The sequence below is a fragment of the Lynx rufus genome, unplaced genomic scaffold, assembly GCF_022079265.1.
Source record: "Lynx rufus isolate CCGP_SWC_20201006 ecotype Redwood Valley unplaced genomic scaffold, mLynRuf1.p SCAF_16, whole genome shotgun sequence".
Taxonomy (NCBI): domain Eukaryota; kingdom Metazoa; phylum Chordata; class Mammalia; order Carnivora; family Felidae; genus Lynx; species Lynx rufus.
In genome coordinates, this window is record NW_025814830.1 from 27,088,012 (window position 1) to 27,114,894 (window position 26,883).

The following is a 26,883-nucleotide window of genomic DNA, read 5'->3' on the forward strand; positions in this document are numbered from 1 at the left end:
TTCCACCCATTGACATTAGTATCCATGAGTAGATCCTTATGTGTAACAGCTTTTAATGTGGAATTCTGCTACAAGCAAGAACTGTTGTTTCCGTTTCATCTGTTGATCAATTATTTACTTATTCATATCAGAATGGACTCATAGATATTTATTTTACTCTATAGGTTAGAACCCAATACTCTCATTATTTTGATACTCAAATTGTTCTAGATTTGGCCACTACCAGCTCCTTTAAGTGGGCCCGCATTATTTCAACAAGCCCCTGTCGATTTTTGAACTGCCAGTATCTCTGCCCACAAAGATATGACCGCATCAAAAGGAATATAGCAAGATCTAATGTTGAAACCGAGCCAGCTCAAGCCACTACTTCACATAGCCTTTGACAGTGTTCCTGCACTTCCCTGAAATTTTAAGAAAGCCTTAAGTGTTCCTGTGAGTTCACCACAATGCCCTGAATTTCCTTGGTGCAGCTAGAAATATGTGGACTTCTGTTTGTTTATCAGCTATGATTTAACAGTTTTAATTTGTATTTATAAATGAGTTCAAGTAAGTGTTTGTCTCTTTGATTAAGACACAGATTAGTGGGGCGCCTGGGTGGCTCAGTCGGTTAAGCATCCAAATTTGGCCTAGGTCATGACCTTGCTGTTCCCCAGTTCAAGCCCAGCATCGGGCTCTGTGCTCCAGAGCCTGGAGCCTGTTTCAGATTCTGTGTCTTCCTCTCTCTCTCTGCCCCTCCCCGACTTGTGCTCTGTCTGTCTCTCAAAAATAAATAAACATTAAAAAAATAATAAAAGACACAGATTAGTAAGGACATAGCTCATAGGGAATTTTTTAAAAGTAAATTCTTAGTTATATTAACATATTTCCCAAAAACATTACGTTTTCCCCACTTTCAGAAGATCCAGTGTTATACACTGTATGTATGGATTTTGGTACTTATAAAAACTTGTATTTTTCCTCATTTAAAAATATTTTAAAAATTCTGGAAACTACACAGTGATATCGAATAGAGTTGCATTTTAGAAGTTGCATTATTTGTTTAACTCTGTAATAAAGTGTTTCCAAGATTAATGTTTTTGTTCTTGTTTTAACATAGAATTGGTGGATCCAAATATTTTTATCCAGCCAATCACAGAAGAACGTGCTTCAAGGACTTTGTATCGCATTGAACTTCTAAGGAAAGTACGGGAACAGGCCCTCCGACATCCACAATTGTTTGAACGCTTGAAGCTTTGCCATCCAAATCCAGACCTACCAGTCTGGTGGGAATGTGGCCCTCATGATAGGGACTTGCTCATTGGAGCTGCGAAACATGGGGTGAGCCGAACAGACTATCACATTCTTCGTGATCCTGAACTCTCCTTTATGGCAGCTCAAAGGAACTACAGTCAAAGTAAGATGGCTCCTTCAAGGACTTCTACCCCACTTTTACAGCAATATCAAGTAGCACTTTCTGCTTCTCCTCTTACCTCTCTACCTAGGCTCCTAGATGCTAAAGGTATTATTCTAGAGGATATGAAAGTTAAAAGTGAAAATCTTAAAGAGGAGCCTCAGTCTTCTGAAGAAGAATCTATGTCTTCTGAGGAAACCAGGACACTAATAAAGTCTGAGCCTGTAAGTCCAAAGAATGGTGTTTTACCGCAGGCCACTGGAGACCAGAAATCTGGTGGAAAAGGTGAAACAGACAGACGCATGGTTGCAGCCAGAACAGAACCCCTAACTCCAAACCCAGCTTCTAAGAAACAGCGAGTCCACAAAAGAGGATCCGAATCTAGTTCTGAGTCTGACTCTGATTCTGAGAGATCATCCTGTTCTTCCAGATCATCTTCTTCCTCGTCTTCCTCCTCCTCTTGTTCCGACTCTCGATCAGGCTCTAGTTCCTCTTCATCCTCCTCCTGTTCTTCAGCATCGTCTTCATCCTCATCCTCATCCTCTTCCTCATCATCCTCCTCCTCATCTTCATCAGAAGAAAGTGACAGTGAAGAAGAAGAAGTCCCAAAGCGAGGTATATGCATAAAGTGCTTTTGCTATTTTAAGACATTTCAAGTGAAAATGAAAACGAATTCGGTTCACATAACTTAAGCATGCTTAAAATTGTTAACCTAAGTCTTATATGTACAGATTTTCTTAGAGAAGCACTATCGAAAAGGAAACTCATGTTACTGGTGCACACTCCCTATTCAGTATTCAAGGCATTGCAAAACGGGTTAATCAAACAGAAATTAGACATTTTATACAATAATGGGTTTCTTTGTGATCACCTTCAGTTTAGTGTTCCTTTTTTTCTGAACATGCTGATCAGTGAACACATCAAGATCATATTCTGTAACAGCCAGCAGGGTTCTTAGATTAAGCCGTCAGACCAACAAGAGGATCATAGGCCCTCCTTGGCAGCTGTCTCCTCAGAACGACACAGGAACTACAGTTTGCCTGTAGAGGAGTGTCAGGTGGCTCTGTCCTTGCTGCAGCCCACAGTTCAGGTGCAAGGCAATGAGTTGATGGCGAGCGGGTGCAAGAGCCAGTCTGGCCTAAGGAGCCTCAGATCCTGCAGAAGCCCGCGTCTCTTGTAACAGCTCTGTGAGCACAAGTTTCAGGGTTGCCACAAGGACGTGCCCCGACGTACAGGTCCCCTCCTGAGAGGATGTCAGTGTACTCCTCAGGTTTTTATGGTCCCCTCAGTCCAAATGCACTTTATCATTCTGGAGTTTATATGTGTCCAGGGAAACAGACCTACAGGGTTAACCAAGGGTCAAATTTGCATGCAGAAAGGGATGTTTTGTTAACCCTTCCCCCTCAAACTCTTTAATGCCACTTATTTTGCTTTTGTGATAATTTTTTTAAACAATGGGTACTGTATTGTATTCTAGGTGGATTTTTTTCCTTTTTTGCCATTTGTTTTTACTTCTAACTTTTTCCTTTGAATAATTATATAAGATTTGAAAAGTATATATAAAATTTTTTTATGCAGTCTTTTTAAAACGGTTATAATTGTTCTCAGCAGAAGGTACCCCTCACGTGAAAGCCTACGATGAAGAAAGTGTTGCGTCACTGAGCACTACCCAGGATGAGACCCAAGATAGCTTCCAGATGAACAATGGGACACCAGAGTCCGCTTATATCTTACAAGGAGGATACATGCTAGCAGCCTCATATTGGCCAAAGGTAAATGAGTAATGTCTTACCAGAACAGATCATTTTTTGAGTATTTCTCTATGTTGCTTTCATGGTAGGTAACTTACTGTGCGGAAAAATAGGCCACTATAAAACATAGGATGGCATTTTGGTGTTAGCATCAGAAGTATCAACTACTGTTATCAAGTAAATAGGTGTACTTGAATGTGTATATTTCTCAACATAACCTTAGAATGTTTAGAATAAGAGATAATGGATGCTGACATTCACATACAATATTCAAGGGCTTGTTTATGAATGGGTGCTTTGAGCTGAGTCTCCTTGAAGAAATTTACCATAGCCATTTATGACTTAAAAAAAAAGTGCACTTGGGGCACCTCGGTGGCTCAGTCAGTTAAGCGCCTGACTCTTGTTTTTGGCTCAGGTCATGATCTCACACTTCATGAGGTGGAGTCCCTCACTGAGCTCTGCGCTGACGGTGCGGAGCCTGCTTGGGATTCTCTCCCTTCCTCCCTCCCTCCCTCCCCCTCTCCCTCTTTCTCTCTCAAAAATAAATTAATTAAAACAACCATTTTTTTGAAAGTTCACTTAAGTGTATGTACTTTCAGTGGTAGAAGTTCAGATCGGATTAATACAATTCTGTCAGTGTGGCTAGACTAGTACAAGAGTACTTACCTTTAGGAGTGAGGTTGTGAAATGGGGAGGTGGAGAACTCTACTCTTACCTACTTCTGAGTTGATTGAATTTTTCAACGAACTTGTATTACTTGTATAATTATGAAAATAACAAGGCTGAGGCACCTGGGTGGCTCAGTTGGTTAAGCATCCAACTTTTGATCCCTGCTCAGGTCTTGATCTTGGGGTGTGGGTTCAAGCACCGTGTTGGGCGTGAAACCTACTTTATAAATAAAAAATGAAATTACAGAAGACTATCTCTGTCATATATTTTTGGACTCCAATGGAAATTTGTACTTGAACTCTTACGGAATTACATATGTACGTGAGAGTACGTATACACACCAAATGCACATAGGTTGTACCAGGGTTAAATCCATCAAGGCCCTGAGCCATTTTATCTCCGAAGGGCTGGCCTGACTATGAAAACCACACCTAGATGTTTGCATGCTTTTCCAGGATCGTGTGATGATCAACCGGCTGGACAGTATTTGTCAAACAGTTCTGAAAGGGAAGTGGCCTTCAGCTAGAAGAAGTTATGATGCCAACACAGTGGCCTCTTTCTATACCACAAAACTGCTGGACAGCCCTGGCGCGGCTACAGAATATAGCGAACCCAGTGTACCCACACCCCCAGGCGCCGGTGTTAAAGAAGAACACGATCAGTCAACACAGATGTCAAAGGTGAAGAAGCATGTACGAGAAAAGGAGTTTACAGTGAAAATCAAAGACGTATGTTTATTTTTATTGCCCTAGGACCCGATTGCGATTGCGTGTGCAGCATGCTTTTTCTGCAAGTGGCTGCCTGCTCTCACTCTTACTTCCTTCACATACTTGTTTTCTGGTATTTGGATTGTTTTCTTTTTGATATCCAGGTTATTAGGCTTGAATATCCTACTAGAAGGATCATCATTAAATGTTTCTCTACCTATACTTCTGAAAATAGTCCTGCCAATCAAGAATGCTTTCTTAAACAGTCTGACAAATTCTAATTGTTTTGGTTCTTTTGTATAATATTTAAATGGTATGTCCGTGCACTTTCTCTTTTAAACATTTAGCATGCTCTGTTCTCAGTAACATTTCATTTTTCAGTATGATTTTTGAAGCTAAATTGATTATTCGGTGTCTAATATGTGGGTTACATCCTCTGGAATGTCCTATGAATAATGTACATAGAGAAGTATGTCTCAAGCTGATAGTGTTCCAATTTACTAGTCACATGTAAAACTTTGTTTTGCTCAGAAAAGTGTATGTAGTACCTGGATTTTTTTCATTTAAGACAGAAAACGTAATATTCATTATAGAAATTGGTTGACGTTCTTTTTCTTTAGTTCATTTTTGAATAGGAAGATGATTAATGTTTCAGGGTTTTTACTTCACTTTTTCTAAGTAAAAAATTTCTCTTAATAACCTGAAATGGGTTTTTTTTTTCATTGTTTCTTTCTTGATAATGGTGTTTATTAACAGGAAGGTGGTTTGAAGTTGACATTTCAGAAGCAAGGGCTTGCTCAGAAAAGACCGTTCGACAGCGAAGACAGTGCCCTGGGGCAGCAACAGTACCTTGCTCGGCTTCGGGAACTGCAGAGTGCGTCGGAGACCAGCCTCGCCACCTTTCCCAAATCTGTGCCAGTATCAGGTGAATATGGTCACAATAATTGCCTCAGTAGGAAATATTCCTGCTGTCGTTTCCAAATCCTCTTTTATTTATTCTTCTAATAAAAAGGCATCTATCCTCTAATGTTGGGGTCTCTTTTAAGTCTGTAATCAGTATAATTTTAGTTCTTAATAAATACCTGTTGAGGCGTTTAATATGACATTTTAAAGCAGGGTGCAGTTTTATTTGGGGGATTTAAATATTTGGGTGGAAATATTCTGTCGAGTCCCTTTATGCAGGTAAAAGCTCAAACAGCATTTCAATATAAAAGCAATTATGAATTTAAAAGCAAACACCTGAACCACAAATGAATGGTGATTTGTAGAGAAGGTTAAAATGAGAAGTTTTAGAAAGACTTTAGAGACAGTGTAGTCCAGTCGTCTATAGGATACAGGAATTGTCATGACTAATCCCTGAAAGACAATCTTTCATTCTCATGGAATATTTACAGGAAAAAGATTGTTACTACCTTAAACAGCCCTTTATATTACTGGGCAGCTCTAATTACCACAAAATTCCTTCTTACTTAGAAGAAAATTTTGCTTGCAATTGTTTTTTCTCACTGATTGAGATTCTGACTTTAAAGGCGTCACAAGGGGTGCCTGGGAGGCTGAGACGGTTGAGCGTCTGCCTCTTGGTTTCAGTTCGGGTCATGATGTCACAGTTCATGAGAAGGAGCCCCTCATCAGGCTCTGTACTAGACGTGGAATCTACTTAACATTCTGTCTCTCCCTCTGTCTGTCTGTCTCTCTGCTCCTCCCCCACTGGTGTGCACGCTTGTGTGCTCTCTCTCTCTCTCTCTCTCTCTCTCTCTCTCTCTTATAAATAAATATTTTTTTTTAATATTTAAATGTCTGACTCTTAATCTCAGTTCAGGTCATGATCTCACAGTTTGTGGGTTCAAGCCCTGCATCAGATTCTGTGCTGACAGCATGTAGCCTACTTGGGATTCTCTCTCTCCCTCTTTGTGTTCTCCTCCCCACTTGTGCTCTCTTTCTCTCTCAAAATAAATAAATAAACTTAAAAAAATTTTTTTTAATTATTAAAAAAGTAAAGGCATCAGAGAATTAACCTATTCCTATGTTTGCATGATCATCTTAACATTTTGAAAGCAATGATCATATCTCCTCCTCTTTGGGACTATATCTCTTCTAACCTTTTAACAATTTGAATCAATAGTGTTTGTTAGATACCAAATCGGTGCCACATGTTGTGTGCTCTGTAGGTGCTGAGGTCCATAAGAAGTTTTGTTTTGTTTTGTTTTGTTTTGTTTTGTTTTCTTGATCTTGGTCTAGTGTGCTTTAATTTGTGTCCCTTTTAAAGTGCAGTATCAGAAATTGAGAATTTTACTCATGATCAGCTGAGTCTTTACAAAATGCAGGTTTTCAATTAAAGCAGATTAGTGACTTGAATTTCCATTACACCTACCATTTACATAAGGCTGAGGACCCTGTTTCAGTATTCTACTAGATCTGGTTGCCATGCAGTATTTGAAAACATTTCAGATCTCCTGCTGTGCATGAGCACAGTGTGTGGGACTCCTACGATTTGGGAAAATAATGCTTTATTATAAGTGTTAAATTGGTTGCTATTCCCAATTGCTGCTGTCATGACTTTTTAATTATAAATCATAGTTAAATTATAAATTAGTACCGTCAGTATTACTTACAGATTCATTAACCATTCATTGTAATTCTCTAGTTCCTGGACTTTCAGACATGTACAGATTACAGTTCAAATATGAATCAGCCATGCTTCTACTACTGAAGTATAAATCCCCAAACTGTGCTTTTCATTAACAGTATTGTATTAAAGGAGCTCTGTGTTTTTAGGGGAAAAATGGGAACAAATGGGGAAGATAAGCTGTGGGCTCTTTTGACTAACCTAAGTGGGGTTTAGAAATACAATTTCTTGTACTCTGATAACTCCACCATAAAATGGGATTGACACTAATATCATCTGAACATTTTATTGCTATTGCAGCTGAATTGTACAGTCTTCACCTTTAAGGTTATTTAAAGGTTACTTTGGCAAATATTACTATTTTTAATAGTATAAGTAGTAATTGTGACACTAATCTGCAGCTATGTAAAATATTAAAAAGCCTCAGACATTAAAACTAGGAAGAGTTATTATCTAAGCATTATATCTCATCCATCTTACTAATTGCAAATGTGAAATCTAGATTTGCCTTCCTATTCGACTCTTAGAACATCTCTTAACAATTTTTTCCCTCTTCTTGTTTATGAAATGAAGGGTTGGGGTAGGAGAGAGTTGTTGGGTGAGATAAATAATATGTGTAGAGTGGCTAATATGGAGCTGGGTACATAATTAGATGCTAAACCAATGTTAAAATTAGGTACCTCACAGGTTTTAGAATTAGATGCTGAATAAATACTATTATCATAATTCTTAATATTCCAAAGCCTAGGCCCTTTTTATGTTTATATTGGTCCCTCTGAATTTTATCTGAAAGTTTCCAATAAAGATACAGGTTGTAATGTAATTTAATTAATGAAGGGGATAGTAAAATAGCATAAATTACAATAAGACAAAACTAAAGAGCCCATTCCAGAAACTACCTGGATTAATGAACAGAGGGTGTTGATAGAGCCAAACAGCCTAGGGTTTAATTCTGTCATTTGCCAGCTGTGATATTAGGCCAGTAACTTAATGTTTCTGAGCTCATTTATAAAATAGGCCTCATTTTACTTCTGTGTTGGGGTGCCTGGGTGGCTCAGTTGGTTGAGCATCCAACTCTTGATTTCTGCTTAGGTCATGATCTTGTAGTTGTGGAATCAAGCCCCACACTGGGCATCGTGCTGAGTGTGGAGCCTGCTAAAGATTCTCTCTCTCCCTTTGCCCCTCCCCCACTCTCTCCCACATGAGTGCTCTCTCTCTAAAAAAAATTGTTTAATGAAAAAATAATAATACTTCTATGATTTTATTGTTTCGTTTTTGATAATTTAAGAAAACACTTGTTAAACCTCATTCAGTGTGTGGCACCTCGTAGACATTTAGCAGAAAGAAGCTATTTTTAATAGTGTTATAATTACATCTATGACAAAGGCAATACAAGCTTTATAAAGGAGATTAAGTTAAATTTTCCATTTTGGATTCTAGCTTAAATCAGTAACGTTTATAAAAATCACCCTCAGAAATAACTCAAGGTGGCTCAGTTTTTTTAAGAAAGAAAAAAAGGAAGGAAGGGCATCACAGTAGTATATAATTGGCCAACAAAAATATGTTTATGAATTGTCAAATAGGGTATGTTTATAAATGCACACTTTGGTGTATATGCAGTTGTTTTTCCAGAGATAATTAAGTACTTTTTTATATCACACCGGAAATAGTAGTAAAGAGAAAATAAAAAGAAACATAGACACTGTCTGCCTTTCAGTTGCTTGGTAGACTAAGACCTACATGTTAAAATATTAGACAAGACTTTGGAGCACTCGTGTGGCTCAGTCAGTTAAACATCTGACTTGGCTCAGGTCATGATCTCCCGGTTCATGGGTTCAAGCCCCGAGTCAGGCTCTGTACCGACAGCTCAGATTCTATGCTGTCCTGCTTCAGATTCTGTGTCTTCCTCTCTCTCTGCCCCTCCCCCTCTTGCACTCTTATTCTCTCTCTCTCTCTCAAATCTAAACAAACATTAAGAAAATTTAAATATCAGACAAGACATTAACAAAACAAGATAATATGTTTTGCCACACAGCACATTATAGTTACTAAATACCAGAGAAGAGGGGAGCCACTGCTGTCTAGAAACTTAGGCAGAGTCCTCTGGAAGAGGTAGAATTGAAAAGGATTTATAAGAGGCAGATTAGATAATGATCTTTCTGGAAAGCGACCTTCCCGGGAGAGGTGGAAGAGAAGCAGAGAATAGCATGAACCAGAGACTTGATAGTATGGTTTTGTGATAAGATTGACATAGCTAGTATGTAAATCCCTACTGGAGAGAGATTTGTATGAAATCAGAGCCTGCTTAGAAAAAGTGAATCTAGGTTATACACAACATAAAAACTGAGCTAGGGCAGGGATTGAGGGTTGGGGGTCATGCTAGAAAGGGGCTGATAACAAGGTATTTCATTCATATTAGAATAGGAAGTCATGGGGCACCTGAGTGGCTCAGTCAGTTGAGCGTCTGACTGTTATTTTGGCTCAGGTCATGATCTCACGGTTCGTGGGTTCGAGCCTTGCATCAGGCTCTACACTGATGGCACGGAGCCTGATTGGGATTCTCTCTCTCTCTCTCTCTCTCTCTCTCTCTCTCTCTCTCTCTCTCTCTCTTCCTGCCCCACCTCCTGCTCGCAGTTTCTCTCTCTCTCAAATAAATAAACGTAAGAAAAGTAAAGAAAAGAAAAGAATAGGAAGTTATGAGAAGTTCTTATAAAAAAGAATAGTACTTTTGGGGCGCCTGGGTGCCTCAGCCGGTTGAGTGTCCGACTTCGGCTCAGGTCATGATCTCACGGTCTGTGAGTTTGAGCCCCGCATCGGGTTCTGTGCTGACAGCTCAGAGCCTGGAGCCTGCTTCCGGGCCTGTCTCCCTCTCTCTCTGCCCCTCCCCCACTCATGCCCTGTCCCTGTCAAAAATAAATAAACATTTAAAAAAAAATTTTTTTTAAAGAATAGTACTTTAAAAATCGTACTTTGGGAAAGTTAGTTTATTGTTATAGCTGAAATGTGCTAGGGGCACCGGGCTGGCTCAATTGGTTGAGCATCCGACTTCAGCTCAAGTCATGATCTCAAGGCTCATGGGTTCAAGCCACACATCTGGCTCGCTGCTATCTGTGTACCTGCTTCAGATCCTCTGTCCCTCCCTCTCTATGCCCCTCCCCTATTGCTCTCTCTCTCTCTCGCTCTCGCTCTCGTTCTCGCTTTTTCTCTCTCTCAAAAATAAGCCTTTAAAAAAATAAAGTAAAATGTGCTATAGGGAAAGTATTTTCAAATCATTTATAATGTTTTGTGAATCTGGTTATAATGAAATTCACTAGGTGGATAATGAAAGCTTTTCTTTATAAAGTTATGTCACATTCCTAGTGTGCTTTTTTATATGCAAACCTACTTTTTAATCATTGTTACCATATGATTTAAGGTACCTTTTTGAAACTGAGATGTGATGAAGGTAAGTGGCTTCCATAAGGTTGCACAGCCAGCCAATGGGCAACTCCTTATTCAGGGATACCCTGGACTTGCTCTAAAAATTTTCCTTGAATTGATTAAAAATGCATTTCTCACTATAAGCTGTGAATTATTTTAAACAAACATCTCATCCTTAACAGTATTTTAAGGAGAGCTCTAGATTATGTACTTTTGAGGACAGGAACACCATTTAACTCCTCTTCGAACCATTGTAGGACCTTGTACCTACGTACAAGCTATTCGATAAGTATTTATTTATTGGAAAAAAATGGCTGAATGCATGGAACTTTAATTCATACCACTTACAGACATTTTTATTGAAATGGGGAACAATAAGGTCAGTTTAACTTGGCAACTAAAAAGTTAGTGGTGATCTTAAAACCCCTGACAAAAGCTGGCACAGGAACGGACTATGGGAAATTGAGGAAGGAGTTGGTCGTGAAAAAGAGAGCACAACAAATACTAACCTTTCGAAGGTTTGGGGAATTATAAAAGGCTGAAAGAGGTTTATTTGTTGTTTGAGTTAGGCCATGTTTTTAAGTCAGGGAAAAGAATCTGATACAGAATGGGTATTTTGGCACAAGAAAGTAGACTGATAAAACAAGCTTTCAGAAAAGGTAGGAATTAGTGGCTGCAGAGGAAGGAGAAGGATTTGTCTTATCCGTGAGAAAGACACACTTCCTCCTCTAAAAGGGAGAGGAAGATAAGATGTGTGAGCATCAGGGGGGGAAATTTGAAGAGACAAGTCAAAAAGTTGATTATAGTTTTCCAAATTTTCAAATGAGGAATAGGGGTGGTGTAAAATAAGAACTAACACTTCCATATATTTAGAAAAATTGTTGCTTTTAATTTGCTTAACATCTAGATTTTGACCACTGTTTTGCATTTTTTTATTTGATTAGGTACTTCCATTCAGTCATCCCTTGGTGCCAATGGAGTTAGATTAGACAACCAGCCTATAGTCAAAAAAAGGCGGGGAAGGAGGAAGAACGTAGAAGGTGTTGACATCCTCTTTTTTAACAGAAATAAACCACCTAATCATGTAAGTAAAAACTACGGATCCTTGAGTCCAAAATTCAGTCCTAGTAAACATACATATTGCTGTTCTGTGAATGTTTTATAACATAAAAATATTAATTAGGAAATTAGATTGTACTTTGGATTCTATTTCAGAGGCATCCAACACTGCCTAAGATTCATGAAAATTTTAAATTTGAAAAACTTACTTTTTTCCTCTTCAAAAAGATTTGCTTCATTGGACTTTGCAAAGAATTGAATGATAAAGCATAGCAATAAAATTTTCATTTGGTGTTTTTCTACAGGTGACTGTAGGCCTAACCAGCTCCCAGATTTCTACAGGGATAAATCCAGCACTGTCCTACACTCAGCCTCAAGGAATTCCGGATACAGAAAGTCCGGTTCCGGTTATTAACCTGAAAGATGGGACAAGACTTGCAGGCGATGATGCGCCAAAGAGAAAGGATTTGGAAAAATGGCTTAAGGAGCACCCAGGTTATGTGGAAGATTTAGGAGCTTTTATTCCTGTAGGTGATGCCTTACAAATCTTGGTATTAATTTTATTTCTGTGACTTACCAAATCTGTGCTGATGAAGCATAAATTTTTACCCACTTATGTAAATACATGTTCTGCCCAAGATTTAGGAAAGCTAACAGAAAAAAATACCATTTTCCCCATCAGTGCCTTTTTCCATTTTTCCATTCTGTGCTTAATAGTAAAAATCACCTCCAATATACAGAGTACCATGTAAGACCCAGTGAAGGTTATAAAGGGATAACATTTCCAATCCTTTTCCTCAAGGAGTTTGTTTTAAAATACTAATGATCAGGGGCACCTGGGTGGCTTAGTCAGTTAAGTGTCTGACTTCAGCTCAGGTCACGATCTCACAGTTTGTGAGTTTGAGCCCCGCATGGGGCTCTGTGCTGACTGCTTAGAGCCTGGAGCCTGCTTCTGATTCTGTGTCTCCCTCTCTCTCTGCCCCTACCCCTCTCACACTTTGTCTCTGTCTCTCTCTCTCCCCCTCTCTCTCTCTCAAAAATAAATAAACATTAAAAAGTAGTAATAAAAATAAAGTAAAATACTAGTGATCATATTAAGGGTGCCTGAGTTGCTTAGTCTTGGTTAAGCAAGACTTGATTTTTGGCTCAGGTCATGATCTTACCGTTCTTGAGATTGAGCCCCATGTCAGGCTCTGTGCTGACAGCGTGGAACCTACTTGGGATTCTCTCTCTCTCCCTCTCTTTCTGCCCCTCCTCCACTCACACACATGCTTTCTCTCAAAATAAATAAATAAACCTAAAAAAAAATACTATGATCATATTAAACATGTATTGAGATTTAACTGTGTACCTGGCATCATAATTAGCACTTAACGTATATTATCTCATTTAACACTCATGACACCTTTATCAGAATGGCGTTATTATAACTTTTTTAGATAAAGAACTTAAAATACTAAAATTTTAAGTAAATATTACAAGCTACACAGTCTTAAATCCAGTGTCCAAACTACTACTTTTAAGCTCTTCTTCAGGCTATAACAGTATAGCTGTTGTGTCTCTCCAGATGCACATTGAGTTTACATTAATCAAAGTGAGAATTGTTATATTTCATTTGCATTTTTACATCCCTTGAAATACTTTGTGCTCGCTATCTTATAGGCATATGGCTTTCTTACTCATAGAAATCTGTTATTTCATTTTGCAGTATTTTTTTTTAATTTTTAATGTTTATTTATTTTTGAGACAGAGACAGAGCATGAGCAGGGGAGGGGCAGAGAGAGAGGGAGACACAGAATCCGAAGCAGGCTCCGGGCTCTGAGCTGTCAGCACAGAGCCGGACGCGGGGCTCGAACTCACAAACTGTGAGATTATGACCTGAGCCGAAGTCGGACACTTAACTGACTGAGCCACCCAGGTGCCCCTCATTTTGCAGTATTTTACTATTAGATACTGATTACCAAAATTTGTGCCAGATCCTCTATACAATGAAGCTAGCAGACCTATTGTATCTGCCTTCATTATGAAGATTAAATGGACAGCCCAGTGAAGTTGTCTTAGTACTCTGTGAGCTTCTTAAGGACCATGTCCTAGTTACCCCAGGACTTTGTATCCCCAGGACTTATTTAGTACATAATTCCTGATACATAGAATAGTATCTAGCTTTCTATGAATATTCACTGAGCCAGTGATTAAAAACTGAAAGTCTTTTGAAGATTAAAAAATTCTATATAAAGGTAAAGTTGTTATTTTATTAACAGAAAAAAATTACTTGTTATTTTTTTCATGAAAAGGAACTACAAAAGCTCCAGTCCCTACAGTAGTCTTTGTGTCTGTAATATGTACTTAGTCTAGAATTTTACATTGCCATTATTGACACCAGGAAATAACCAAGTGCCTCAGTCTTGACTTTCACATGCCTTTCACATCCCTGGTTTTCTCAAAGGATGCCACTAATTCTCAAATAAACTTTAATTATGTTTGATTTTTTAAAAGCCAAATAGGAATGCCTGGGTGGCTCAGTCAGTTGAACGTCTGACTCTTGATTTCAGCTCAGGTCATGATCCTAGGGTGGTAGGATCAAGCCCCACATCAGGCTCCTCGCTGAGTGTGGAGCCTGCTTGAGGTTCTCTTTCTCTCCCTCTGCCCCTCTCCCTACTCACACGTGTGCTCTCTCTCTCTCTCTAAAAAACAAATTAAAAAAAAAAATGTTCTAAGCCAAATAAAGCTCTTATAATTATGAGGGGAGGAATTTTCCCTCAATATGATGGATAATCTTAGAATGAATACTGCAATTCTAACAATAATGAGAATCATTAGTTTAACCCTATAACTTAACATGTTAGAAAATAACATTTATCTAGGCAACAGATTTTTGTTGAGTAACTACTGTGTGCTAGCCCCTCTTTTAAGGGATGGAGTATAAAACCATGAGCAATATAAAGTTCTTGCCATCATGGCATGTATACTGTAGTCTGTAAAGGATTCTCCTGTCTGTCTCTCATCACTGCAAAGGAATCTTTATTAATTTTTTAAACTTACAGCCATTCATCATTTTCACTGCAAATAAACTTTTTATCGTAATGTTTTAGATAACATTACATACTATTAAGATTTTAAAATATTTTTAAAAGCAGCATTGTGATAAAGAATACAAGATAACCGTTAGTTTGATTTCTGAAGGATACTTCACGTTAATGATTTTTTGGCTCTCATACTCTATTGGGATATGTCTAGAGCTGAGTAACTATAACATGATAGATACAGATATATAATAACAGGTATGTATAGAGTACCATAGAAACAGATAAAAGGAATATGAATGACTCTGCCTAGGCCAAGCGTCTAAGGAAATATGGAAAGAAAAGAGAGCTGACATACATGACTGATGGATGATAAAGAATAAGTAGGTTTGACCAGGTTAACCCAAGAGGAGGCTATTCTAGGCATTATAAAACAATTATGAAGAGTTGAAAGAGGATAGGATTGTAAGACACATTCATAAAACAATGGCTAGCCTGATGTCACAGGGTGTGTGGGGGACCGAGTGGGGCAGTAGTAACTAGACAGAAAAGGTGAATTTAGGCCCAGGCTGTGATGGGACAGGTATGCCTTGCAGAAGAGTGTGAGCATTCATCTCTTGCAATGTTCTTGTTGGTCCGAAACAGCTATAAACATCAAGCCGTGCTTTGCTAAGCTGTACACATAAGCAGCATGGCCTGATGCAAAGAGTTTTATTGCCAGATCCTGCCACTTGCTAGCTGCGTGGCCTTGACGAAGGTAACCTCTTCAAACCTCGATTCCCATTCATAAAATAAAAGTACTACCTTTTAGTATTGTGAGATTACTCGTGAAGAGATAAAAAACTATTAGTGAGATGACGAAAGAGGAGAGCCACAGCTAGCACAAATACAGATTGTATCAGCACAGAAAAAAACCCGATGTGTCAGGAGAAAAAGTAAAGAAGTGTACAATTTACAGGAGGCTGCTCCAGCATTATGGGTAACTCTAAAGCCTTACTTAGTATTTTATTACACAGCGACCCTCAAACAAGGTTTGAATTGTGCATGTCCCCTTATACATGGGCTTTTTACAGCACAGTATGGAGAATGTATTTTCTCTTCATTCTGATTTTCTTAATAACATTTTCTTGAGTTTATTTTGTGGTGAGAATACAGGATATAACACATATAACATACAAAAGATGTGTTAATCAACTATGTGTGTTTTCAGTAAGGCTTCTGGTCAACAGTAGGCTATTAGCAGTTAAGTTTGGGGGGGAATCAAGATATGAGGGTTTGTGACTGTGGCAGGGGGGAGCACCCCTAACCCCATGTTGTTCAGGGGTCAGCTGTATTAAATATAAAAATATTTAAAGTTTAAGTCTTTTAAAGTATAACTGAAGAGTAAAATCTTCAATGTTAGATATAGATATCTAATATGTATTATACAGTATTACAGTATTAAGTAACTTGGTTCAGCTCTTTTGTACTGTTTGCACTGTTTTAAAGCTATTTCTTTGCTTATATATTTTAGAGAATGCAGCTCCATGAGGGGAGGCCCAAACAAAAGAGGCATCGGTGCAGAAACCCTAATAAACTCGATGTTAATAGTCTTACTGGAGAGGAACGTGTTCAGCTGATTAACAGAAGAAATGCCAGAAAGGTATTTGTATATTTGTGGTTAATCCTTTGTATTGGTTCAGTGCTTAGGATTTCTCTAGAACCCTGTTTCATTATGCACAGTTTCCTAACAGACCTGGACAGATGTATTGTGTTCGCTTTGGCAGCACGTAGAATGAAACTGGAACGATGCGGAGATCAGCATGGCCCATGCACAAAGATGACGCACGAGGTCTTGAAGCGTTCCATATTTAACTAGCAGATTTGTGAGAAGAGACACGGGCTGTGGTTTTATACGGTCTAATTTCAAATCCCGCATCTTTGGCTAAGCTGTGGAACGAAATAAGCAAGTCACTTCACATGTCTGTGCCTACGCAATGTGGCACTGCACAGGAGCACCACGTCCAAAGCAGTGGCTCTCACTGGGAGCAATTTTGTCTTCCAGACACATTTGGCCATGCCTGGAGACATCTTTGGTAGCCACAACTTGGGAGGTGGGGTGGTGGTAGGCAGGGGAAGGATGCTGCTAAACGTTCTCCAGTGCAGACGATAATCCCTTACAGCACCAGCCCACAATGTCCATGGTGCACGGGTTGAGAAACTCTGATGTTCTCGTCACAGCCATCATGGATTTATATATTTATCACTCATTGCCTGTCAGATGGCCATAAAGTGATTAAAATCAGCATATTGCTGGGATGAGCACTGGGTGTTATACGTAGGAGGTGAATCCCTGGAATTCACCTGAAATCGTTATTGTACTATTATGCTAACTGATTTGGATGTAAATTTAAAAAATAAATAATTTTAAAAACTGGAAAAATAAATAAAATCAACATATTGTGTAATTTTCTGATAGATGAAAATAGAATGTCTTAAACAAAGGTCCTTTATAGAATAAGGGCACTGCTGTGTTTGTCTTAGTGCTTTATTGACTGATGAATGGCAAGAGTCAGGTTTTTCCAAATTCTAATTCTAAAACCAAAGGTGGCTCAACATTTGTTTCCCCAAATAGTTTTTGTTTATGTTTGGATTGGTAGGTGTCTCTTTCAACTCACAGCATAAATGATACAACACTTGGACGCCCTTTTTGTAATCTTACAGCTCCGGTATTTTTATTGTTGTTTTTTGTTTTGTTTTGTTTTGTTTTTTAATACGGCTGAACATGCAACAAAATAAAGAAAAAGATGACCTCAGAATAAGAACAGCAGATTTTTCATTGAGTTCCTTCACTCATAAATTAATTTAACAACTGTTTTGATATTGTTATGTGTGCCAACTCATTAAAATTAATACAGATCTTTCCCCAATTTTGTAGAGATAGCTTATTCAGCTTTTGTTAGTACTTTAAAATGATGTCATAGATGTATTAGGGAAAGAACAAGATGGCATTCTAGTAGCATTTTACTTAATTTTGTGCTTATGTAGATTGTGTTACAAACCTTTGCACTTCATCTTAAAACAAAAATTAGCATTACTAGCTATGGATAAATTTGTCTTAGCCAGTTTTAAGGAAATGGAAGTTTTGTATTTTTACTTGTTAGGTATCAAACACTCCTAATCTTATTTTAATTTGTGGTAACCTGATAAGGGACCTATTCATTTCCCTTAATTTATAGTTAGTTCTTGTTCAGAGTCTCTAGAGTACAGGCCTAAGGCTAGAAAAGAATCTACCTTCTAAATCCCCATAAACCACCCAGAGGGCCTCCATTTAAATTGGAGCTTAATGAAGGGGATAAAGAGAAGGAGAGTAGGATAGAAACTGCAGAGACTAAGTAAAGACTGTAGGAAATACTAGAAAAGGTTACGTACGGGTATTATACCTGGCCACATTAAAATCCTGTCTGTGTTGGAGCGCCTGGGTGGCGCAGTCGGTTAAGCGTCCGACTTCAGCCAGGTCACGATCTCGCGGTCCGTGAGTTCGAGCCCCGCGTCGGGCTCTGGGCTGATGGCTCAGAGCCTGGAGCCTGTTTCTGATTCTGTGTCTCCCTCTCTCTCTGCCCCTCCCCCGTTCATGCTCTGTCTCTCTCTGTCCCAAAAATAAATAAACGTTGAAAAAAAAAAAATTTTTTTTAAAAAATCCTGTCTGTGTCCTGTCAGGAGATAATATATGTTCGTCCAGAGAGGTATGGACAAAGGACTTACGAAGTATCTTTAGGCTCCAAAGGAACATGAAGTTGATAGGTCCAAATCATTTTGTTTTAATTTCATACTAACTATTATATATAGGTTTTAAATTTTCTCATATTGTGATTACTTGGTTGTATCGCTTTTCACATTCAAAAAATATGTATATTTTTTATAGTTAAGGTTTCAATTTACGTGACAGATAAGAGCGTGAGTTTTTGAGACCCGAGGTTGAAAGTTGACCCTAACACTAACTAGCTAGCTTTGGGCAATTTATATAACTTCTCTTAGGCTTAATTCCTTCATTTGAAAAACAGAAATAAGGGGCGCCTGGGTGGCGCAGTCGGTTAAGCGTCCGACTTCAGCCAGGTCACGATCTCGCGGTCCATGAGTTCGAGCCCCGCGTCGGGCTCTGGGCTGATGGCTCAGAGCCTGGAGCCTGTTTCCGGTTCTGTGTCTCCCTCTCTCTCTGCCCCTCCCCCGTTCATGCTCTGTCTCTCTCTGTCCCAAAAATAAATAAACGTTGAAAAAAAAAAAAATTAAAAAAAAAAAAAAAAAGAAAAACAGAAATAATACTGTCTCAAAGGATATAGTGAGAACTAAAGTAAGTCATATACTTAAAATCCTTAGCGTACTTGGCATATAATAAAAAGAATAAAATATTTGTTATGTGCTAGATGCTGTGCTAAAGCACTTGAGTTGTCTCATTTTTATCCTCATAAAACCCTATAAGGGAAGTATTGTTATCCCCATTTTACAGATCAGAAAGCTGAGGCTCAGAGGGATTTATTGATTTGCCCCAGTTCACATAGCTGGTAAGTCTGACTCCAAAGGGTATATATGCTCTTAACTAGGCGATATCACCTATCCAGCATAGTAAGTGCAGAGTAAATGGTGGTTATTTGTTTTACTATTCTAGTCACTTAAAGCATTTAAAAGTTACATTGCCACATGTCTATATGTTATATTAATAGTGCTTCTGGCCTGTGGTGGTCCTTTTTAATAAAGATTGTCAAAGGTGGTTCAAGAAATAAACTCTGTACAGCACAGAATAAAAGCAAGAAGTGTCTTCATATTTAGTAGTATCTTTATCTAACCGTCTGTTTTTCATTTACAGGTTGGAGGTGCATTTGCTCCCCCTTTAAAAGATTTATGTCGATTCCTGAAAGAAAATTCAGAATATGGTGTGGCTCCTGAATGGGGAGATGTTGTTAAGCAGTCTGTGAGTATTTCATACATACTAACTCAGGCATCATCTCAAAAATTAGATGCTGTTTAGTCGAACTGAGAAAGACAGCTACCATATGATTCCGTTCATAAGTGGAATCTAAAAACAAAATCAAAAGCAGAACAGAACAGAACAAAAAGCAGAATCAGATCTTTAAATACAGAGGGGAGGTAGGTGGAGGCAAAATGGACGAAGGGGAGCAGGAAGTATGGGCTCCCAGTTATGGAATATGAGTAAGTCACGGGAGTAAACGGCACAGCATGAGGAATACAGTGAGTGACACTGTAACAGGACGGATGGTAGCTGCACAACATAATGTATAAACTTGTCAGATCACTAAGTTGTACGCCTGAAATTAACGTAACATTGTGTGTCAATTATACTCAAAAGGGAAAATTAGATGCCACTTAATTATACCAGAGATTAAGTTTTAAGAATCAAATATTGCATGAACGTGTGACAGTGTTTTTTAGTTCACAGTTTTTATTTTGCAGCATATGTTACAAATTTCTCAGATGCTTGTTGAGTTAGAATGCAGAATCAACATAGGCTGATCTGTTTTCATTTTAACCTCTAAGATAACTATTTGAGCAATGCTACCAAGACTAATCAAAGATGTGAGAAAAGGTGTTTAAGTATATTCATCATAGTATAGTAGTAAAAAATTGGGAATATATTAATGGTCCAGTCATCTATTGGAAAACTATGCAACTATTTTATTTCATTTTACCAAGTTTATTTATTTTTTATTTGAGACAGAGAGAGAGGGTGAGCAGGAGAAGGGCAGACAAAGGGAAAGAGAATCCCAAGCAGACTTCGCATTGTCAGAGTAGAGCCCAACATGGGGTATGATCTCAAGAACTGCGAGATCATGACCTGAGCCGAAATCAGAAGTCACCTAACCAGCTGAGCTACCCAGATGTCCCTTTGTGCAACTATTTAAAAAATTGTATCAGAGCACCTGGGTGGCTCAGTTGGTTAAACATCCAACTCTTGATTTCAGCAATCAAAATACAAAGCTATTTTTTCTACAAGTGTCCAAATGACAAGGGCAGGCTATAAAACTAGGTTCATTATGATTCTATTTATTTTAGAAACAGAAGTGGGAAGAATTGTAGAATCTGTAGATATGCACAAGGGAAAAATGGAAACACACATCCTGAAACGTTAGCCATGGTTCTCTCTGAATGGTGAAATTATGGATGATTTTTTTTCTTTGTATTTTTTTGCTGTCTTATTTTCTGCAGTGGACCCTAATGCTTTTGTAAAGAAAACAAGTAAGTTGATCAGTTCAGAACACCATTTAAAAATAGTACCATGAGTGTCTTTGAAGCTGCTGTCGGGAGCTGCACTGTCACAAACGGTCGTCACCAAGCACGTGTGGTGATTGAGCACTTGGAATGTGGCCAGCCTAAAACAGAGTGTGTGTAACAAGTGTAAAACACTGGGTTGGAATTTTGTTTTAGTATAGTTGACACACAATGTTACATTAATTTCAGGCGTACAACTTAGTGAGCTGACATGTTTATACATTATGCTGTGCTCGCCACAGTGTAGCTGCCAATGCTATCACAACATCACTGGGCTATATTCCTTATACTGTGCCTTTTATTCCCATGACTTATTCATTCCATAATTGGAGCCTGTGTCTCTCACTCCCCTTCACCCATTTTGCCCATTCCCCTACCCTGGTTTGGGTCTTTAAGACTGAGTTTGGAAAAAATAGAAAATATAAAATATCTTTATTTTCATACATTACATATTGAGATGATAATATACTGGTTAAATTTTATAAATAGACTATATTACTAAAATTAATGTCACATGTTTCTAATATTTTTTCTTTATTTTGAGAGGGAGAGAGAGAGTAAGCAAGGGAGGGGCAGAGAGAGAGAGAGAGAAAGTCCCAAGCAGGCCCCGCATGGTCAGCACAGAGCCTGATGCGGGGCTCGATCTCACGAGCCATGAGGTCATGACCTGAGTCAATATGAAGAGTTGGATGCTTAACCAACTGAGCCACTGAGGCGCCCCTAACGTCACCTATTTCTGTTTTACCATTTTTAATGCATGCAGTTACTAGAAAATTTAAAATTACATTATGTGGCTTGTATTTCTCTTGGACAGTGCTGGTCTAGAGATTCTAAACTCCTATGACTTCTAAGAGTTTCTAAGCCCAGAGTCATGGGAGAATCACTTGAGTATCTTTTTCAGCGTGGCTGTGGCTCTCCCTCCCTGTTCCCAAAGTGACAGAAGATTTGCATGAAGCCTCTCATTTAACCTTTTACTTACTTTCTCTGTCCTTTTCCATATCGTTCTTCTAGACTGCAGGAGAGGCACTTCTTTATTAGTCTCTTAGAGTCATTGGTGATGTGAGACATGTAAAGGTGTGGAAGCAACCCTCACAAAAAAATGTCTTTGGACCTTCTTTTTTCCAGAACTGTTGCACAAATGTATGCCTCACAGTGTGGAAGAAAGCTAGAGGCCTCCTTCTGCTCTCTTGCCCTGTGAAAAAAATGATAAGTGGAACAACTATTTCAGGCCACCACTTAGAATGTGAAATTAGGCTATGTCTTTCATAATTGATTATGTTATATCAGCACAGACTAAGTTTCTGAATAATTATGGATTTCATTTGATAGCTATTGATTTTATTTTAATACAGCTGTTGTTGGTGATTTTTTTTTTTTTTTTTAGGGGTTTCTTCCAGAAAGTATGTATGAGCGTATTCTCACTGGTCCTGTTGTGAGAGAGGAGGTCAGCAGGCGGGGGCGGCGGCCCAAAAGTGGAATTGCGAAGGCCACGGCAGCGGCCACAGCTACAACTGCCAGCGGTGTTTCAGGCAATCCTTTGTCGGCCAATGGATTACTTCCAGGTGTGGATCTCACAACTCTTCAGGCCTTACAGCAAAACCTACAAAACTTGCAGTCACTGCAAGTGACTGCAGGGCTGATGGGAATGCCTGCTGGCCTTTCTTCTGGAGGAGAAGCTAAAAACGTGGCTGCCATGTTCCCCATGCTGCTGTCAGGAATGACTGGATTACCAAATCTGTTGGGCATGGGAGGGCTCCTGACAAAGCCTACCGAATCTGGAACAGAGGAAAAAAAGGGAAATGACCCTAAGGAGCTAGAAGGAAAAAAAGAAAGGACAGAGAGTCAAAATTCAGAGAATGGGGGAGAAAACTCTGTGTCAAGTTCTCCTTCGACATCGTCTACTGCTGCATTAAATACAGCTGCAGCTGCCAACCCGTTAGCTCTTAACCCACTCCTACTCTCCAATATACTTTATCCAGGGATGCTTCTCACTCCAGGCCTTAATCTTCATATTCCAACTTTGTCCCAGTCCAATACTTTTGATGTACAGAAAAACAAAAACAGTGACTTAGGCTCATCTAAGTCCATAGAAGTCAAGGAGGAGGATTCCAGAGTTAGAGATCAGGAAGACAAAGGAGGAACTGAACCCAGTCCTCTCAACGAAAACAGCACAGATGAGGGTTCAGAGAAAGCCGATGCTTCATCTGGATCTGATAGTACATCGTCATCATCCGAGGATTCAGATTCTAGTAATGAAGACTGATTCCCAGACTGCACTTAAATTATGAACTGATTTTGGATTTTTTTCTTTAATTATTAATTGTAAATACCCCAGTGTTGAGTGCATCAATAACTTACTGACCGAACATTTCAGTTCTTTGTTTAGAAGTGCAAACTGCTTTCAGAGACGTTTTGCATGTAATATTTCTTAAAATTCCTAAGTTTCTGAACTCGTATGTACTATCAAATACATAAAGGTGTAAAATTGCAACAAAAGGCATTATAATTTTGTTGGGGGTTAATTTTATGAAAATGATACTCAATAAGAGTTGTATATTTAATATATTTGCAGTGAACACAGAATACTTTATGCATATTACTGATTTAATTTGAATATAGTTTTACAGCCTCCTTGACACCTATAATTTACAGATCAAAACTCAGCAATAATTTGGGCAGCTAATGAATGTCATGAAAGCTGTAGAATCTACATCGCCATCCATTGCTTTAATTACATGAAAATGCTCTAGTGTTGTGACGCACTGCTGATGCTTCCAATTCAGGTACAAGTGTGTTTTCAAGAAGAAATAAGTTTCCCAATCAGCCAATTTAACTGGCTACCTGTTACCTCAGCTGAGTTAGTTTAGGAAGTTTACATTCGTTTCTAATTCTATACTTGTTTTCAGGGGTTTTTTAAACACATCCTATATATCATGTTAATCTGGCAAGAACTGTGACTTGCTTTTTGCTGAGCTTAACTCTGCTGTCGGTAAAATCAAGTCATAAAATAATCCTGTGTCACGTGACTTTGGCACCCTCTAGACATACTTAGTTTCACTTTTTCCAAGTTTGGCCTCCTCTTAGAAATAATTATGTCTCAGATGAGTAATGTCTGTTTCCAGGGTTCAGAAAAGGCAAACTCATGAAATGCCACTGAAAAGAACTTTCAACACAGCATACTTCATGTAAAAGAAATTGTTTGTTTGCTTTATTTGTGTAGATTTCTATTTGTGTTTTATGTCATGGAAATATTCCAGAATTAACAGAGGATAGTGGTAAAGTAATATGCAGAACAGTCTGAATTCGTTTTGAGTTTCTAGGTAGAAGCAGATGAAATGTTGCCCAGAATCAGTGTTGGGTTATCAGTTTATATTAAATATACTGAGTTGGCCCATTTTGAATATGCACTTTGAATAATCTCAAAAAATATATACAACTTATACCTGTAAACCACAAAAATGAAGCCCAAGGCTTCTGATCAATTTCTTAGAACCCTTTATCATGCAAAATCTGTCTGATATTTGATTTGTGATACAGTTTCTCCTGCTAAAGCTGCTATTCCGACAAGATGGAGAGGTCCAGTTTCACTTTCATATACATTTAAAACAATTAGAACTGAATTGGAGTAAAATATCATTTACATCCTAAGGAGAGAAAGATGTTAGCATTTTCTGGTACTTGAATAAGTCAGTGATAAAGTTTGCGAGGGGATAAATTTAGGGGGAAAAAGTACCCCACTTCTCTCCCAGAGGAAAAAAATAACTTTCAGTGCGTTTTGATAAAACTCTGTTGTTTTGTCATGAACCCAGCAATTATATTGGATTTTCCAAGATCTTTACCCGTAAATTGTTTCTGTGTGTAAAATAACTAACCCCTTATTAGAGCGACAGTGTTACATGTATTTACAAAATCATATAACTTCCATTGGGATTGTATTGATTTTTGTATTTTTCCCAAAATAGTGCTTTGAATTGATAGTCCTTTATGCAATGTCTTAGCAATAGTCACTCTAATGCCCATCCAGGAGAAGTGGGTAGTAATTCTTCATCATGAAAATGATATATTACATATTTAGTATGTTCCCTTTGCAGTATTGCACTTTTGTTTAACTAGAATACACCTATGAGATAGCCAAAGTTTCTCAAACACAGTTAACCTGGTTTGCCGGTGAAAGTATTTCAACAGCATCCACATTTCCCCCTCTCTCCCTCTAGTTCTACCCACATGATCTTTATTCCTTTCTTTCCCCAATTAAAAAATAAAAGGAAAAAAAAAAAGCCCTAGATCTTATCACTAAAAATCTAATTTATATCAAATTTATGAGATAAAGTATTTTCCTAATTACGGTCAAATGAATTTGGTTAACATCTTAGTGATTCTCTTTCTATGTAATAAGGCAATTTGCAGTTTTCAAAGCATTAATACTAACTTTAAATGTTCTCTTGGGTTTCAAGACACTTCTACTTAGTATTGATTGGGGAAAAGTCGTCCAGCTATCAGCTTAAAAAAAAATGCATAAATATGGTTGTGTAAAGTTAAGGGTTATAAGGAAAAAAAAAAAATCAGTAGAATTCCATAATACTAAAGTTGCAGTTGAAAGGATATCCAAGTATGTGTTGGTAGTTACTAAAAGAATTATAGCTGTTATTGCCTTGTATTTATAGCTCTTGTTTCAGGTTTCATGATTCAAGTCTTAGTCTAATTTTTCTTTTGGACATTTGCAATATTTACCAGTTGTGTTTTGTGTAGTCTGAATTTGCTTTCTGTAGTTGAGCAAACGTCTTAAAAAGTCATTTGTAATTTATTAAATTACTTTCTATGATGTTCTATAGAGCAAATGGAAGTTTAATTATTTTTTATTAAACATATTCTTTGACTACCCATGATGTCAGCCTCTGTACATGACAATACTCCGTTTTTTTAAATTGACTTTTGTATATAATTGATTTTAATCCAGTTATAAAAGAAACCATAGTCCTAAATCTTTAAAAGAAAAGGATACTTTGGAAGAATTTTTAAAAGGAGAAGCTGGCTATAATTATATCCACAATATCGTTATTTCCTTAAGTTTTCTTCCCATGACCTTTAAAAAAAAAAAGTCCAGAAAGACTCAGAGCTATACCTAACCTCTTCACGGAGTACGTTTTGGAAATCAGTAATTATTTTTTTTTTTCCCTTGGTCTGAAGAGTCTTTCCTAATTCATCATGATTGTTTTGGTGTTTTTATAAACATGAAAGAAATTTAGTTTTCCTCTAATTAAGTAGAACAGTAGAGTCTCATCATATACTCATTTAACTTGGAAGCCATTCAACTATACTTTCATGCTTAGAAAACCCTTCTTTTTCTTTTCTGTACAATGTAGCATGTAAACCCAAGCCAACTGCTTCCTCTATTGCTCATCAGAGGAACAGTAATCTACACAGTGCTAGAGGAAGAATTGGCTATGTTAGATGTTTTGGGGAGACAATACACTATGTACAAAACGGTATGTTCTGTATTTTGTGAGCTATAGGAGGGAGAGTGATTGTTGACTACAAGTAATGTTCACCTTAACAAATTTAGAACTTAGTCTCTACGTAAATACAACTCCAGTACATAAGCTATTTATTTTAAAATGCAGGAAAGCACAAAGAAATATATTTAAATAGTCATAAACCCACCCCAAGATAAATGCTGTTCATATAGATACCCAACGTGCTTCATATGTATGTTACATACATGTAGTGGGTTGAATCGTGTCCAACAAAAATTTATGTCAAGCCCAAACCTCCAGAATGTGACCTTATTTGGAAATAGGGTCCTGGCAGATGTAATTAGTTAAGATGCAGTTATACTAGATTAGGGTGGGCCCTAAATCCAATGACTGGTTCCTTATAAGAAGAGGAGAGGACACAGAGACAAAGGGAAGAAGGCTATAAGACAACAAGCAGAGACGAGTGACACTACTACCAGCCAAGGAACACCAAGGAATGT

General features: G+C 38.0%; 1 protein-coding gene and 1 non-coding gene across 7 annotated transcripts in view; both read left to right on the forward strand.

Annotated features, from left to right (window-relative positions):
- Window positions 1-25,788, forward strand: part of CHD9 (chromodomain helicase DNA binding protein 9) — a 156,464-nt gene extending 130,676 nt beyond the window's left edge. For 3 of the 6 annotated variants that reach the window (XM_047078400.1, XM_047078406.1, XM_047078405.1), the window contains exons 30-38: window positions 1,097-2,005; window positions 2,999-3,162; window positions 4,266-4,538; window positions 5,274-5,442; window positions 11,508-11,647; window positions 11,928-12,149; window positions 16,159-16,287; window positions 19,489-19,593; window positions 22,294-25,788. In XM_047078400.1, coding sequence (XP_046934356.1) covers window positions 1,097-2,005; window positions 2,999-3,162; window positions 4,266-4,538; window positions 5,274-5,442; window positions 11,508-11,647; window positions 11,928-12,149; window positions 16,159-16,287; window positions 19,489-19,593; window positions 22,294-23,172 — 2,990 coding nt within the window. In that variant the 3' untranslated portion in view covers window positions 23,173-25,788. The remainder of the gene's footprint in view (window positions 1-1,096; window positions 2,006-2,998; window positions 3,163-4,265; window positions 4,539-5,273; window positions 5,443-11,507; window positions 11,648-11,927; window positions 12,150-16,158; window positions 16,288-19,488; window positions 19,594-22,293) is intronic. The other 3 variants (XM_047078402.1, XM_047078401.1, XM_047078403.1) reach the window with 3 other exon arrangements.
- Window positions 16,396-16,499, forward strand: LOC124511994 (U6 spliceosomal RNA). The gene has a single exon (XR_006962033.1). It is a non-coding gene; the product is annotated as a U6 spliceosomal RNA (small nuclear RNA).
- Window positions 25,789-26,883: the final 1,095 nt, after the last annotated feature.